The sequence below is a fragment of the Vicia villosa genome, linkage group LG2 (genome assembly GCF_029867415.1).
Source record: "Vicia villosa cultivar HV-30 ecotype Madison, WI linkage group LG2, Vvil1.0, whole genome shotgun sequence".
NCBI lineage: Eukaryota > Viridiplantae > Streptophyta > Magnoliopsida > Fabales > Fabaceae > Vicia > Vicia villosa.
In genome coordinates this window covers 16,352,017-16,369,228 of record NC_081181.1, presented here as the reverse complement: position 1 = coordinate 16,369,228, position 17,212 = coordinate 16,352,017, and the positions used below count along the sequence as shown (strand labels likewise).

The window sequence follows — 17,212 nt, the reverse complement described above, 5'->3', positions numbered from 1 at the left end:
AAAATTTGAATTTCAGAATTTAACATTAACAACATAAAAAATTAGAATTTAACCTTTAATCAATAGATTAAGTTTCCAAACTTATTAATTTATTTTTTCTAGCTTCTTTGTAAATTAGAAGATCCTCTTTTTCTCTCTCAAACTTCCATAAACATAATTATGATTAAAATGAGCTAACACTAAAAATCAATCTTTACTCGCGTGTTAATTACCATAAACAATAATTAAGTAAAAAACACGAAGGTTTGGTTAGGGAACAAAATTCAACGTGAAGGTGAAGGTATTATAACAACCAAGAAGAACCCATCCTTCACATGCCTTATCCTTAAAAAAACCCCAAAACTCAAAAAAATCCACAAAACAATAAATAATCTGAGAGCGAAGCGTGACAAAACCAGAAGCGCAGAATATTATGTGAGCCACAAAATCCCAACAAAACACTTCAACACTCGCACTCTAAAATACAGTAATACACCCATAGTTATTGCTCTAACGACTCTAAATTTGGTAAGGAGAATCACGGTTTAATTTCCTTAACTGCGATCGGAAAGGAGTTGAACCGCAACTGCGATTGGAAAGGAGTTGAAACTAGTTAATGACAGAACTGACCTCCTAATCGGACTATATAAATGATGAAAAGTTAAAATAAAAAAAAAATACACCCCCTTAAAACGACACCGTTTTCAACACTCTCAAACCAAACACCATTTTTCTCCCTCCATTCATTATCATTATATCACAAAAAAGGGTCACACACAGCTACAGCTAGTAATCATAACAAAACAACCATAAAGCTCTCATCTTATTAATTATTATTATTATTATTTTAATTTAATTCAAATATTATTATACATAAATATAAATATTCCTTTCATTCGTTCCATTACGCTTTCTCTCGTGTTTCGAAATTTGAACGTTCGAAAAACGAAATCTGAGAGAAATGGCGGAGCAGCGAAACCGTTGGAGCTGGGACGTTACCGGCTTCGAGCCGTGGAAGTCATCGTCGCCGTCGACTTCAGTGCCGGCGGAGCACGACGATCGGAAACCTAATCCGCCGGTAGGGAGGAGGTACTCCATTTCGTCTACATCGATTATTCCGCAGCCGAGAAACACTGCAGCGTCTAAGCTTCAACGGTTAAAGGATAGAGTTAAGGTAATGCGTTGTTGTTGTAGCTTCTTCTTCGTTTTCTTCCAAATTCAGCAAGTTTTTTCGGTGCTGTTTTGCGATTGTTTTGTTGTTGTTGCTTTGTTCGTTAAGTTTTTATGTGTGAGTTTGAGAGAAGCTGATGGTGAGCTATTGTTGTTCGGAAGATAAATTTACCTCAATGCACTATACTATGCTGTTGGAAGCTGAATTAAGTTTCTTACAGTGTTAATTAGTACTACTTAATTTATTAAAAGATATTCTCAATTTGATATGTGCAGCCTCTCCAATTTCCTTGTGTGAACTTCAATTAATATGCTGGGAAGTGTATTCCGATGAAATGCTAGAACAGACACCGGACATGATACTGACACAGACTGTAACAATTTTACCAAATCGAAGTGATTGATTATAATAATTACATATATGAGTGCCGTGTGGGTGGTTCGGGTTTTCTTGTGGTTTGAGGTGTGAATATTTTGAACTAAGGCCTAGGATGTGTTAGGGGAGGTTTTTTAAAATAATATAACATGAGCAGGAAGAATTCGGGTAGGAGAATTCAGGATTGAACCAAGAGCTAAATTGGAGACTCTGAAGATGTGGTAGCATATATATGTAAAATGAATGAATCTTTGTTGTATAAAACACAGGTTTTACCAAAAACGACCATTTGAAAAATAAATTCTTAGATGTAGTATAATTTCATGTGTTTACCATAGATGGCATCTAAATAGAATAAGCTAAATGATTATATTCTTAGTGTTATCAAATAATTGTAGTATTAGTAGTATATATAAATTCACTTATTGAAAATTTCCTTTTTGAATGGAATAGAGTGGTAAGTAATTGGATTCCATTGTTTTGATTTGCAAATAATGGATGGAGTGAAATGGAACATGATGGAATCCATTCCATCCGATCCGCCATTTTTATTCCATCCAATTTGAGGGTGTATGCGATGGAATGATGTATTATTAATAAAATACCCAAATGATGGAGTAGAGTCTCTTTTCCATTCTATTATGTTCCATTTGGTCCGCTTTGTTCTAGTTCATCAATCCTAACATAGGAATAAGGAGTTTGTTGGGCTGATAAGGGGTTTGGGTAGTTTGGCCGTTTTTACATGCCAGTCTTGCTGGATTGAATTACTTTTTTTAAATGTTGTATTCTTGCTATGAGTTAACAGTTACATAAAACATTTTGCACAGCTTGCTAGAGACGACTATTTGCAGTTAAGACAAGAAGCAAGTGAGCTTCAAGAATATTCAAATGCAAAACTCGATAGAGTTACACGATATCTTGGTGTTCTTGCAGAGAAAACCCGCAAGCTAGGTAAGAAACTAATTTGTATTGACTCTTAGCTCATGCTAGACTAGTAGTATGGTTTGAAAATTTGCATTTTCATATAAGTTATTTTTATTTTTATTGATCGGATCACTGAATTGCAGTGACAACATGTGACATATTCTTTATTCTTTAAACGGTCTGATCTGTGCAACCACAATAAATGTGGTTTAGTATTTAGTTTCTTGAACTGCACGAATTGTTTATTTATTTATGGGTACCAAAAAGTTTAGGGTGGAAGAAGATACTGAATTCAAAATTTTGGCGTTCTAATTGAATCTCTTGTATATGCGTGTGCGTGTAGTGATTGTTCTATTTGTTTTCTGCTATTAAATTTTGAAATTTTGGCCCACTTGTGACTTTCAGATCAAGTTGCCCTTGAAACTGAAGCAAGAATATCGCCACTGATCAATGAGAAAAAGAGACTGTTCAATGATTTATTGACATCTAAAGGTAATTGCTTTGTAGATTTTCCTTTAGTATATTGAGCGGTCTCTTTCTTCATATTCACTTTATTTTATCATCACCCAAATACATTTTTTATACATTGTTTTGTATGAAGTGACTGGAACCGAAGCTAGTTAAATACCCAAAACGTTCCTACTTTTAAAGCTTTTTTTAAAAGATTTGTGAGCAGAAGGCATCTGTCATTAATATCTTTTGCAGGAAGCATACGCATATTCTGTCGGACAAGACCGTTATTTGAAGATGAAGGTCATTCAGTTGTTGATTTTCCCGATGATTACACCATTCGTGTAAATACCGGTGATGAATCCTTGGCTAATTCCAAAAAAGATTATGAATTTGATAAAGTTTATGGTCCTCATGTTGGACAAGGTAAAATGATTATATTCTATGTATGTTGCTATGTTTTTTGAGTTTAAAAGTTGTCTTTCATATACAGCCAGCTTACTTATATTTCTGTTTATGCTTTATTTGCAGCTGAGTTATTCAGTGATGTTCAACCATTGGTGCAGTCAGCTTTGGATGGATATAATGTTTCCATATTTGCCTATGGTCAAACCCATTCCGGAAAAACACACACTATGGTACTCTTTATATCTTTTGCTGCGTGTGTGCCTATGTGCAAAACATTTTCCCTTAATAAATTTTTTGGATGAGGGTCTCAAATTAAGTGTTGTGTAAAAATTAAAATGGATGCCCAATGGTCGAAATTTATTACTTTTAATTTCTATTTACATATAATAATGTTTGGTCTGATCAATTGCTTCTTTGATGTTCATTCATTATTCTCAGGAAGGATCCAGTTATGATCGGGGTTTATATGCTCGGTGTTTTGAGGAGTTGTTTGATTTAGCCAACTTAGATACAACCTCCACTTCTCAATATAAATTCTGTGCTACAGTTTGCGAGCTTTATAATGAACAGGTCTCTTTCAGTTCTTACTTACCATGTGCACGTCTCTGGTTTGCATCCAGGTTCTTAGTTCACTTGGGACTATTAAAGTTTTCATGCAAGCTCCTTTTGTATGCTTTCAGACAAGGGATCTACTTTTGGAGTCCGGAAAAGACATGCCAAAGCTCTGCATTGGATCAGCTGAAAATTTTGTAGAACTGGTGCAAGAAAAAGTCAATAACCCTTTGGAATTCTCTACAGTTTTAAAAACTGCATTTCAGAATCGGGGAAATGATTTATTAAAGATCAACGTATCTCATTTGTATGTTATAAATTCTCTGCCCACATCATTTATGCCCATGGTTATATTGTACCATGGCGTTATTTGATTATGTTTTAAGTTGCATGATAAACATATAGTGATAACATACTTTTACAAATGTAAACTAGTATGATCATTCAAATGCATAGTTGAGTATTTATTTGTGGGATGTAATTACAAGGCTAAAGTTTTTTTTTTCTCTTTACTTTCATTTTATACTTTTTGTAACTTAACAATAGGGAAGAAGAAAATATTAAGGATGGAATCTTAAATGGTTAATATTTTCTTGAAAAGCATCACTCTGATAATTTATCAAAAAAGTAGTTTTATAAGTTTTTGGTAGATTTTACAATTTTGATAATTGTGTGCATGCGTAGCTGGATTTCTGGTGAGGGATATATTCTAATTTAGCTATGTGAATTTCATGTTTTGCTTTGTCAGGATTGTCACAATACACATATTTTACAACAATTCGATAACTGGTGAGAACTCATATAGCAAACTTTATCTGGTTGACTTGGCTGGAAGTGAAGGTTCAATAACAGAAGACGACAGTGGTGAGCGTGTCACAGATTTGCTGCATGTTATGAAGTCACTTTCAGCGTATGTAATTTTGATGCATTTCCCCATTCCGTTATCCAAATTATATTTATTTGCTCAACAATCGGTGAGATGTTTGTCCTCCATGTCTCTAGGTGGCTTACTCACCAACTTGTTCATGGTTTAGATAGATTGTTCAAAATAGGCAGTGAGCTGAAGTGTGTGGCTTACTCATCAACTTGGTCATGTCTAGATAGATTGTTCAAAATAGTGATCTCAATTGAAAAAGGAAAGGGTTTCTGATTAACCTTTCTTTGCAAGAAAGGAAGAGGGACAGCCTCTGTAGGAGCTTTGCTCTGTGGTAGTTGGAATTCCTTTCCACTGTATTTCCGTTGTTTTAGAAGTACTCATATTTCCTATCCATTGTTGAGCTATTTGTTCCATAATTCCCATCTGTTGTTCTGGTTTGTATCAACTATGGTGCTTCTCTGATGACTGGATCACTGCCAATCTGACTCAAAGCGTGTGTTAACTCACGCCCTTGAACTTTTAGTTTTGTTTAGCCCATTTTGCTTTAGTGTTAAATAGATTATTTGAAACGGGCATACAGCGAAGATGGGTCTAGCTCCTAGATTGCGCGGTGGGTAACTGAGCATTAGCTGCAAAGGCAAAGATGAACACGATTCTCCATAAAACCCCAATTTTATCATAGTTTACCTATTATTAGGCTTTTTTAGTTTTTCTGGATTTGTTTCTTTCTTACTTTATATAGCGGGCATAGTTTTGATGATTTATAAGTATTAACTCAATTTTATTAAACAAAGTTATTAGGAAATACTCTAAGATCGATAAATGAAAACTTAGAACTTCTTTTCAATATCAGACATGTCATTCGTAGAAGTTATAGATTAAAAACAGAATGGGCATATCCAATTTTATTAGAAAGAACATAAATAGGATAGTTAAGTTTTATACATAGTATAATTACGGTAAATGAGGTAACTAGTTTTTTTTTTCCTTTTCATTTTATATAATACAATTCCACTCCGTAGTTGAGACATAGAATCCATTAAATGTCTCTCATTTTTTGCTTCCTTCAACTTATATCGCACATGAAATTTGCATTAAAAAATAGAAAAGAGACAACGAGAACTCGAATTAGTAGTGTAGTGTACTTTCTAATGGCTTTGCTTTAGTAATTACTTTGTCTTAGAGAATTTGAGCTGGACCTAAATCAATCCCACAAAACCAACTTTGTATGATTGATTCAGGTCCAACCAAGTTCTAATAATATCAGAACCTGTCAAATATTTGTTGGACCACCTTCTATCAGGCCATCTCTCATCCAATATAAGACTTTTAACACACACACACACACACACTCTCTCCCTCTCACATTATATATATATATATATATATATATATATATATATATATATATATATATATATATATATATATATATATATATATATATATATATATATTTGTATTGAAATTTTTGTCAACTTGAAGTGTAAATGATTGTGATGCATGTCAAATTTCATTGTCTAACTCATTGTGGCATTTTTGAAATGTTTTTGCAGGTTGGGAGATGTTTTGTCTTCTTTGACATCGAAGAAGGATGTTATTCCTTACGAAAATTCAATGCTAACAAAACTACTAGCTGATTCACTTGGTATTGATATTTTCTTCCTATTTCTATTTATGAACTTATTTTGGCGTCGTTTGATGTTTGAGCTATCTGGTAATAATATATTAGTAACAGAAATTGCCCATCTGTTAAGATACTAATTAGGTGATGATTAATCCCGATTAATTAGTTTGTTAGGAATTAGTTAAGGGGGGCAAGTGGGTAATGAAGTAATATAAATAAAAGGCAAGGGTTAGAGGGAGGCCAACTAGTCATTTTTAAATAGTTGTATCCATTTGGAATTCTGGAAGTAGCCAGAGCCTCAATTGTCTGCTATTTTGTTTCGCATCCATGGAAAATCTTCCCTATTTCTCTAATTCGATACTGGGTTCTATCAATTGGTATTAGCAACCCTATCTTCACGCTGTGCCTGTGGGATGCCAATGGTGAATTCAGTAGCTGGGCTGTATTCAACAAGAGAGCTAACAAGAACCTGTGGCATGGGCACAAACCGATAAAGAAAAAGAGTTAAGGGTAGCACCCAAACAAGAGGCCAAGTAAGTCAGTTCAAAAGCAGGGGAGAAGGAAGAAAACAATCTGGAATTGAAAGAACAAGTTGGCAGCAAGAAACCAGAACCGCCAATGTCGGAAGATGGGATCTAAGCTGTTCTTCAGGTATATAAGAGAGGCTGACTGAAGTTTCAAAAAACTTGGGTGCACAAAATTGGAAAAGAAAGTGAAATGAAGAACAAAATCAGGTAGAAAGAAGTTCATCAACCCCTAACTAAGGAGGATCAAAGTGAAAATAAAATAAAAGCAGTAGATAGGGGAACACAAGGTGTTGTTCCGAGTCCTGTGACGGTAAAGAAAAGACGGGGGAATGAAAACCACTTTGAAATTATCTAGCTGAAATAGTTGCTTAAAGAATTGAGACTTTGGGATATGTCGATGATGACATTCATTCATGATGATTAGATTGCCTTGCATTTCTTCTCAAATTCAGTGATTGCCTTGCATTTCTTCTCAAATTCAGTGTTTTGTGAGAGACCAAACACATTGAGATAGATTGCTATTTCATAAAAGATAATAAGACCATGAGACTCTTTGGGAGAGCTTATGAAAACAACTTATGACATGTCCATAAGCTGTTTTCGGCTTATTGTCACAAGCTCTAATATAGCTTATAACAAGAAAACAATCTGACTATTATCTTTTGTTATGGAAATAGCTTATACATATGCAATTATATGAAACGATTATTAATTAAGCTGTTTATCCAAACATGGCTCATATATCGAGACATCACCAGTTTTTGTCAATTCAAATGACCAATTGACAAAGATTTTTATTCTTCACCAAGTCATTGAGAGTTCTTCAAATCTGTTGGCAAGAAATAATGTCATGATGGGTACTTATGGACTAATTTCGTGTTGTATATTATCATGTAATACGAAAATTCGGGTCACTGTAAGTCCTTGCATTTATCACTCTTAGTGAATATAATATCCTTTGGTCTATAATTTTAACAAATGGATTCCATCACCTGTCTTGTTTCTTTTCCTTCTCAACACAATCTGATAAATACAATTACACACACACACACTCTCTCGATTTGTATATATTTCAAGTATTATTTGATGTGTAGGTGGGAGTTCAAAAACTTTGACGATCGTGAATGTCTGTCCAAGTGTTTCAAATTTATCAGAGACATTGATGTCTCTCAATTTCTCTGCCCGAGCTAGAAATTCTGTCTTAAGTCTTGGAAACCGAGATACGATAAAGAAATGGAGAGATGTTGTAAGTTCCCATTTCTAATTTTGATGTTGTATTATCCATCTGTATGACTTTTTGATGGAACCATCTTGAAACCATAATAGTTACTATTATACATTTCATGGAGTAAAATTGTATTATATATTACATCTGGTAAAAATGCGTGTGGATACTGGATATAATGATGCTTATTTTAAACTAGGACTTGATGATTATAACATCCTTATTTATATTCTCATTGTGTTTGTCATGGTTTTATAGGCCAATGATGCCCGTAAGGAGTTGTATGAGAAGGAAAAAGAAATTCATGATCTAAAGCAAGAAAGTCTGGGACTCAAGCAAGCACTTAAAGATGCTAACGATCAGTGCGTTTTACTCTTCAATGAAGTGCAAAAGGCATGGAAAGTTTCCTCTGCATTGCAGACTGATTTAAAGGTTTGGCAAATAATGCATTAATGGGTTATTGGTGGTTTAAGAAATTTGTTTCCAAAATATTGCATGCTTGACTAGTGTAAATGTATTGTGTCATGCTATTTTCTTTTCATGCTGCAAAATGTTCGAAGAACAAGAACATTTTATAACATTTTTTTTTAGAATATAGGTTCATAGTTAGTAATACTCCCTCCGTCTCATAAAAATGTCCTAATTGAACTATGCACAGTTTTAAAAAAAAAAGTGTTGATTTAATGATAAAACTAAGTACCATTCATAGTTAGTAATACTCCCTCCGTCTCATAAAAATGTCCTAATTGAACTATGGACGGTTTTTAAAAAAATAATTAGATGTGTTGATTTTAATGATAAAACTAAGTACCATTTACTAAAATACCTTTATTAACTGCATTTAGTGGAGTAGTTGAATAGAATGAAAATTTAAAAAAGAAGGGTATAGTAATGGAAAAATATTAATAAATGTTGCATTGGTATTGTAAAAGTGACAATTATATTAAGAGAAAAAGTACAAATGAGATATATCAACGCTCACCACCTCCACGAGTTCCTTGTTTGTCGATCGATTCCTTCATAATTTCTCAAGAATGCTAATCACACCACTGGCACATTGAATCCTTCTTTGTGTGCTTGACATCAACAAAATCAGATGTTGCTTTCTTGGATTTAGTTCACTCTTTCCAGTGGCGTACGCGTACTGTGCTGTGTTCTAGCCAACAAAATTTGGGAGAAATTACTTGCTTACTTCCCAAAGGAAATACGCGCCGCCACAACTTTATGAACAAACAAGTTTCTCTGCATGTTGAATTTGTTTTAACATCTTAATGATGAGGTTATGAGCTCATTAAGTATCTGGAAGGAAACCTAAAATAAAAATTAATTTATTCATTTCATGGGCTAATCAAATAAAACCATGAAATGAGTAAATTAGTATTTTTTGTAGGTTTCCTTCCACATACTTAATGAGCTCATTACCTCATACATGTCAATTAGCCAGTTTGACAACAATGCTGCAGTATGAATGACAAGCGAGACAATTATAATTGCACCAACTGAACTCAAGTATTAACTGAATAGGCGAAGACCAAAGGAATTAGAAAACAATATCCGAGAAAATGCTGTATTTTTGTTATGTTAATGTATCTTCAGAGATGTTTTAAAGTCTATAGTCTGTTGGTTCTTGCAGAATTATAACTGACTGTCAAACAGTTTCTGACAGACTCTGTAATAACTAAACAATTATAGCACATGCAGGGACACCTTAAAACAGAGACAGTACAGACATGCTCTACACTCAGACTTTGAAATATGAGAATAACTGTTACTATCTCCGGTTCTTTTTATTTGAAACAATTGCATCATTTCTTTTGTCCTAGTAATAAGAAACAGTGTCTAATTTTCATGGTTATTAATAATTAGAATTTCTTCTATACCATTATTCATGTCAACTAAAAACCCACCTATCCCAAATGTAAGTGGATGCATTTAATGAATATTCTTTCTTGTTCGGTTGATCCTAATGATTGTTTTTGGTTTCTTATGAAAAGGATGGAGGTAGTATTTGACAATTTTTATTCATTTAATTTTCTCTTAAATATGTATTCTCTCTTTTCCAATTCTGTATATGAATTGATTTCAAAGATGAATGGTATGTGTACTTTGTTTACCTACGAAACTTGGATATTGCGTTGAAAAATGACCCTTAATATCTGCATATATTAGTACTCTTTTACCAACACTTTGTTAATAGCTTTGATTGTATAGGCTTCAGGCTTGTCAGAGTAAGCTTATTATTGCCTTTACCTTTTGCAGTCAGAGCATATTTTGCTTTCAGAGAAGTATAAGATTGAGAAAGAAGAAAGTACTCAGCTTAGAAATCAAGTTGCTCAGCTATTACAGTCAGAACAAGATAAAAAATTGCAGATACAACAGCAAGATTCAACCATCCAAAGTTTGCAGGTTGGTCCTATCTTATGCTAGTTTGTGTGAGATATTCATCTCGAACTAAGTGGTGTGCATAAGTCCAATTTCTTATTATTTTATTGACTACAGTTTCCTGACAGGGTGTTAAAAATTGTCTAAAAAAATGCCAATAATGGATATAAATCAATTTGGTTCCCTGGGATGCTTTATCTTACATTTTTATACCTTTTGTTCTTGCTCTTCCTCTCCCTGCTGGAGCTTAGGTTTACTTAACAGTATAGATCCAATTCAATGCTACCTTTGCAGTTGCTTCTATTCCATGCTGTCAAGCGTTACATATCATCAAAATTATGTGCTAATGGCCTTCCTAGCAAAGATGCTGTAGGAGCACCACTTATGCCACAGTTTGGGCCTCTTCACTGTACATATTTATCTCATTGAGTAGTTTGTTTGAACACTATCTGTCACACCCTTTTCTGAATTATCTGATTTATAATACAAACAAATTGAGTTTAACCTTACTCCTAGATATGATTATGTATTTGATCATCATTCTTCAAGCTTGTCAACCAATTTATGTATCCTTCTCTGCTTTTCGTCTCTGAACCAGGTTAAAATCAGGGACTTTGAAACTGAACTCAAGGAAGCTCTTGGATCCAGCAAAAGTAGTTCAACGTTGGTTTCAGAGCCAGAGTCTGCAGCTCTATCTGATTCTAGACCAACTGGAGATGGCACTGTGGTAACTAAAAAATTAGAAGAGGAACTCAAGAAACGCGATGCTCTGATTGAGGTCTGCTATACTTTACATGTGTCTGATAGAAACAGTCTACCTATTGATTTGCCCAGTGTAACTTATCGTTTTCACGAGGACCTCAATTTTATGTTTGAGTTTTCGCAGAGATTGCATGAAGAAAATGAGAAATTGTTTGATAGATTGACTGTGAAAGCATCTGTAGTTGCTTCACCCGTGGTAAGATAGTTTCTTTATATACCTGGTTAAATTTCATACAACTGAAAGTTTAACTATTTATATTGATAATCACTTATATATGTGCTGTATTTCTGGTTTCCTAAAGTTGGCACTTTCTTTTCAGCCGTCAAGTCCATTAACTCGTGAATCAGTTAATATTCAACCTCAAAATACGATAAGGTAGAATCTATTCTATTTCTTGTATGATTTGCAATTTTCTTTTGTTTCCCAGTGTATAATTAATGGCTTATATTCTCATTGACTTGATTTAGGAATGGCACTAGCAACAACACAGTAGCAAATTCGATGAATGCTCTTTCTTCACCTTTGACTTCTGCTGCTAAGAATGATGGAACAGTTGCTTTGGTTAAATCTGGCTCCGAGATTGTCAAGACTACCCCTGCGGGTGAATATCTTACTGCTGCTCTGAATGACTTTGATCCAGATCAATATGAAGGTCATGCTGCCATTTCCGATGGTGCGAACAAGCTTTTGATGCTGGTATGCACCGGTGATCTATTTATGGCTCAGTTTGGCTGAAGATAGCTATATTATTGCATTTGCAGATACGTTCTTTCCAGTTTTATAATAGTCCGAGACGAGTCTTTAATGTGTCAAGCACAAGCCTCAGAAAAATAGAGAGATTAAGATTTTGTGGATATATAAACCAACTACCCTAAAAGCTTAAACCATTTGGTAAAACCATGTTTTCAAAACTGAAAGAGACTGGCCGGTTTAACTTAATGAACTAGGAACCCAGAAGGTTTAACTCAAAAAACCGGTCGATCCCAAAACCAATGAAAGCTGTTTGAAAGTTGGTCATAAAGAACAGTATGTACCGGACATCAGAGAGGTTGCAAATACAATTTTATCCATAAATTGCACTGGAGTAAATACACCAATTCATTGATGTTTCTTAGAATTGTGGTTGGACCTAACTCAACCTTACAAAACCGATTTGTAAGGTGAGAATTGTCCCCACTTAATACATATAAAACATATGTTCAGTTGTCTAATGTGAGACTCTTAACACGCCCAACACTATTAGGCTTGATGCCTGGATATAAATTGTAGGTGGCATGAACCTAGACTCTTATACCACCTTAGAATTGTAGTTGGTCCCATTTATAAACATATGTTCAAGTCACATATTTTCCGATGTGGGATTCTTAACAATGTTAATTTCTCTGGTTCTCCTTAAAATGGCTGCACCAATTCCCATACTGAATTTTTAAATCTTCATTTCCGGCTAGACTTTTATGATCGTACTTAAATTGGTGCAGGTTTTGGCTGCTGTCATCAAAGCTGGTGCCTCTAGAGAACATGAGATACTTGCAGAAATTAGAGATTCTGTTTTCTCTTTTATTAGGAAAATGGAACCAAAGCGAGTAATGGACACCATGCTTGTTTCACGTGTTAGAATTCTGTATATAAGATCTTTACTTGCAAGGTCCCCAGAATTGCAATCAATTAAGGTAATAAATGATAGAGGTTATTGGATTTCTCTTCAAGAAAATTACGATTAGATTTTGATGTGTATTAAGCGGTACTTAATCAAGTATAGTGGCATACCTGATGTTAATTTGGTGAGTCTTGCACATTAATTTGGAAGGTCTTGCCTGTCGAGTGCTTTCTTGAGAAGGCTAATACGGGGCGCAGTAGAAGTTCCAGTCGAGGGAATAGTCCTGGAAGGTCTCCTGTGCAATATGTTGATGAGCAGATCCAGGGATTTAAAGTGAATTTAAAGCCAGAAAAGAAGTCCAAATTTTCATCTGTTGTGTTGAAGATTCGTGGGATTGATGAGGTAGCTGCTAATACCTACAATATTATTATTTATTTATTTATTTATTTATTTATTTATTTTATGTAGTCAATCTTAATACTTTTTTCGACTAACAGAAGTAATCAGGAGTAGACAACTATTGAGGAATGAAAGAATTGTTTCACATATGATTTCTTTTCAAACGCTGAACATAACTTTTTTAAATCATTTCTTGGTGTCCGTATCCTATAAAATCATATTATCATCTTAATAACAGATAAAAGAATGGATAAGCCCCTTATTAAAATTCACAGTTTCTTTCTAGCTTTTATCTTTCTTTGTTAGAACTTTTTGTTGCCTGTAGATTCTTCTTTTTACCTTATTTTCCTTGCAATTTGAAATAAACTGCACAGGAAATCTGGAGACAGCAGGTGACTGGTGGGAAGCTTAGAGAAATTACCGAGGAAGCCAAAAGTTTTGCAATAGGTAACAAGGCTCTTGCTGCACTCTTTGTACATACTCCGGCGGGTGAGCTGCAGCGCCAAATTAGATCCTGGCTTGCTGAGAGTTTTGACTTTCTATCTGTTTCTGGAAATGATGCAACTGGGGGTTCAACTGGTCAGTTGGAACTTCTTTCAACAGCAATTATGGATGGTTGGATGGCTGGACTTGGTGCTGCTCTGCCTCCACACACTGATGCCCTTGGCCAGCTATTATTTGATTATTCAAAACGTGTATATACTTCTCAACTACAGCACTTAAAGGTGCGCCTCATGCTAGATCTACATAGAATGACTATAAAGGCATATCTCACAAGTTCTTGATTACTAGAGAAGCACTTAATTACCATGGGTTTGAGTTGAAAGACTCTTACAAATACGGAGCCCATATACTTCTAAAATGGAAAAGTATGACTTACCATGGGTTTGAGTTGAAAGACTCTCACATACGGAGCTCATATACTTCTAAAATGGAAAAGTATGACTTACCATGGGTTTGAGTTGAAAGACTCTTACAAATACGGAGTCCATATACTTCTAAAATGGAAAAGTATGACTTACCATGGGTTTGAGTTGAAAGACTCTTACAAATACGGAGCCCATATACTTCTAAAATGGAAAAGTATGACTACCATGGGTTTGAGTTGAAAGACTCTTACAAATACGGAGCCCATATACTTCTAAAATGGAAAAGTACTTATGTCCAACACATTCCGATATCGATTGGTGTTGATTACTTCCTAATATGTATGCAAAAAGCATCCAATAATTATTTTAATTCTTTCTAATAATATTTCCACCGTTACTTCTTTGATACTTCTTCCCAAATTTGTAAGTTTTTGTTACACGTTTGTAGTGATTCTGATATGGGTGGGGGAAAGATATATAACTATGTTTATTTGTTATAATCATAAGTTTTTTTATTTATAAATTATGATCATATATTGATTACTTATATGTTTATATATTAACGAGTAATTAGCATTATGAATGCCTTTTTACAAATGTTGTGTGCGCGCGCACACATACAAACCCACATTTTTGTTAATGTATCTTGATCATGTCATATCGTGATATTTACAAATTTCTTGTATCTGTGTTGTACCGTATGTATATGAGCTTCATAGCTTACATACCTTGTTCATCACATTCATCATATAATAACAACGCTCTAAATAAACTGTATCCATCTGCTTGGTTTGACATCTTTTGTGTGGATGTACTTTTGAGTTCCCAAAGCCGCAGAGAATTTAACAATGAAGTTTTCCCTATTTTTTATTTTTATTTTTCATTAATCTCTCGTTGCCATCTGTGACTAGTTACATTTGCATTACTATTTAAATAATGTCTGGGTCTCTTTATTTTTTTGGTTATCAGGATATTGCTGGTACCTTGGCAACAGAAGAGGCTGAAGATGCAGCACAAGTAGCCAAGTTACGTTCAGCTCTAGAATCTGTTGATCATAAAAGAAGGAAGGTGATTTGTTTTTTCAACTTTTTAATATGCATGGCATTAATTATTTTATATGAATTTTTCTTTGCATGTATCTTGAGTTTCTGCACGAGTTTAAGCCTGTCGTTGCATTAATTATTAGACAAAGGTTCCCAACTGTTGTGATTATGTGTGTCTAAATCAGACTACGCTCATCTCTATTTTTAATAACATATAGAATAAATTCAATAAATACTAATTGATATTACTTTCTAATTCTAATCCTAATGATAAATATTTGGATTTGATTCTTTGATTCTAACACCAATAAACAGGGAAGAAATTGGAAAGTTATTTCTGAAAAATGGGGACAAAACCACTTACAGACTAAAAAATCATAAAGTAAAGGAATGCTTAGTCAAAAGGGTCTAGAATGTCCGCCCAAAGACTCGTGTACATTTTGGTCTCCTCCTACACCCATGTTTTCAAATTTCAAATGCCATTGCACCACTGTTGAGTGTATATAGGCAATGTTGCAATATAGATTTATTTATAGCTTCTTAGACATCCAACCTTTCTAGATCCACTCCCAGTTGATAATCTAACTATTGTGCTTCTAGGGCTATGAGGACTTCTTATGATTGATTTTTTATAGATTTAATCTAGGTTAATGGAATGAATGAGCCTTGGATGAAAATCCTATATTTCTCAATTGGTTGATATCAAGCTCATATTCTTTTTACAATCAGATTCTGCAACAAATGAGAAGTGATGTAGCTTTATTGACATTGGAAAATGGGGGTTCGCCTATTTTAAATCCTTCTACTGCAGCTGAAGATGCACGATTAGCGTCTCTCATTTCACTCGATGGAATATTAAAGCAGATCAAGGTTCTAATACTATTTGTGCAAATCCAGTTTTGAAAGTTTGTGTACCCATAGGATACATCAATAATTCAAGATATTATTTAAACAGGATATAACAAGACAATCTAGTGTGAACATCTTGAGCAAAAGTAAGAAAAGAGCAATGCTTGCTTCTCTTGATGAACTGAAAGAACAAATGCCTTCGCTACTTGAAATTGATCATCCGTGTGCTCAGAGCCAGATTGCCAATACTTGCCGCATGGTTGAGGTATGCAGACTGTTACGTTTATTATATTCCTTTTTAGGGTAAATCATCTTGTCCTCATTTCACTGGTGTTTATGAGTTGGTAACACTATCACCACGATTTTGCTGAAATAAACCAACACTAGTCGTTTGCTCTGATGTTTGGGACTAGAGTTGAGTTTGTAAACTACAGAGGACTTAACTGATGAAAAAAAAAATTAGTTTGATTACCTTTGTGATGCCGAAATCTTCCTTATGCCTAAATCTTCTATTGTTATGATACAGTCAATTCCTGAAGAAGATGACCGCATTCAAGATCTATCTCATGTTCGCAAGCCATCAACAGATCTAGGCACCGGATCTGAAATTGACGTGGCACAGTGGAATGTGCTCCAATTTAATACAGGCACTGCCACACCATTTATAATAAAATGTGGAGCAAACTCAAACTCAGAACTAGTCATTAAAGCTGAAGCTCGAGTTCAAGAACCTAAAGGTGGTGAAATTGTGAGGGTTGCCCCTAGGCCCTCGGTTTTGGAAAGTTTGAACTTGGATGAAATGAAACAAATATTTTCTGAGCTACCTGAGGCTCTAAGCTTGCTTGCCCTAGCAAGAACTGCAGATGGCACTCGTGCACGGTATTCTAGATTGTATAGAACCTTGGCTTCTAAAGTTCCATCTCTTAGAGATTTAGTCAATGAGCTGGAAAAAGGGGGTGCACTCAAAGATGTCAGAACATGATCCTTGAAAGCTGGATGGTTGTTAACAAGTATGCCTGAAGTTTGCTATGCTAAATTGCTAATGCTCTTTGGGGGGCGGGTTTAGTGGTTTTGTATTTACTATTTAAATCGGGTTTACTTTGTTCTTGCGGAAGAAAATCTGTGTACAATGTAATCGTTATTCAATGTTAATGTATTTATTCGTAATTATGTTTTTGTACATTTCTATAGTTTT

General features: G+C 34.5%; 1 protein-coding gene across 2 annotated transcripts; it reads left to right on the top strand.

Annotated features, from left to right (window-relative positions):
- The first annotated feature begins 271 nt into the window (after positions 1–271).
- Positions 272–17,199, top strand: LOC131649375 (kinesin-like protein KIN-14B). Of its 2 annotated transcripts, none has more exons than XM_058919138.1 (23): positions 272–1,153; positions 2,353–2,476; positions 2,855–2,941; positions 3,155–3,325; positions 3,431–3,537; positions 3,746–3,877; positions 3,988–4,166; positions 4,608–4,769; positions 6,293–6,384; positions 7,985–8,136; positions 8,374–8,547; positions 10,375–10,521; positions 11,096–11,275; positions 11,384–11,455; positions 11,562–11,635; positions 11,728–11,956; positions 12,739–12,930; positions 13,068–13,259; positions 13,631–13,981; positions 15,095–15,193; positions 15,898–16,038; positions 16,124–16,282; positions 16,544–17,199. In XM_058919138.1, exons 1-23 carry the CDS (start codon positions 941–943, stop codon positions 16,997–16,999), a joined length of 3,885 nt encoding a protein of 1,294 aa, XP_058775121.1. In that variant the 5' UTR covers positions 272–940; the 3' UTR covers positions 17,000–17,199. The 2 variants fall into 2 exon arrangements, with proteins under 2 accessions (XP_058775121.1, XP_058775122.1); XM_058919139.1 differs by having other exon boundaries at positions 275–1,153; positions 11,580–11,635.
- Positions 17,200–17,212: the final 13 nt, after the last annotated feature.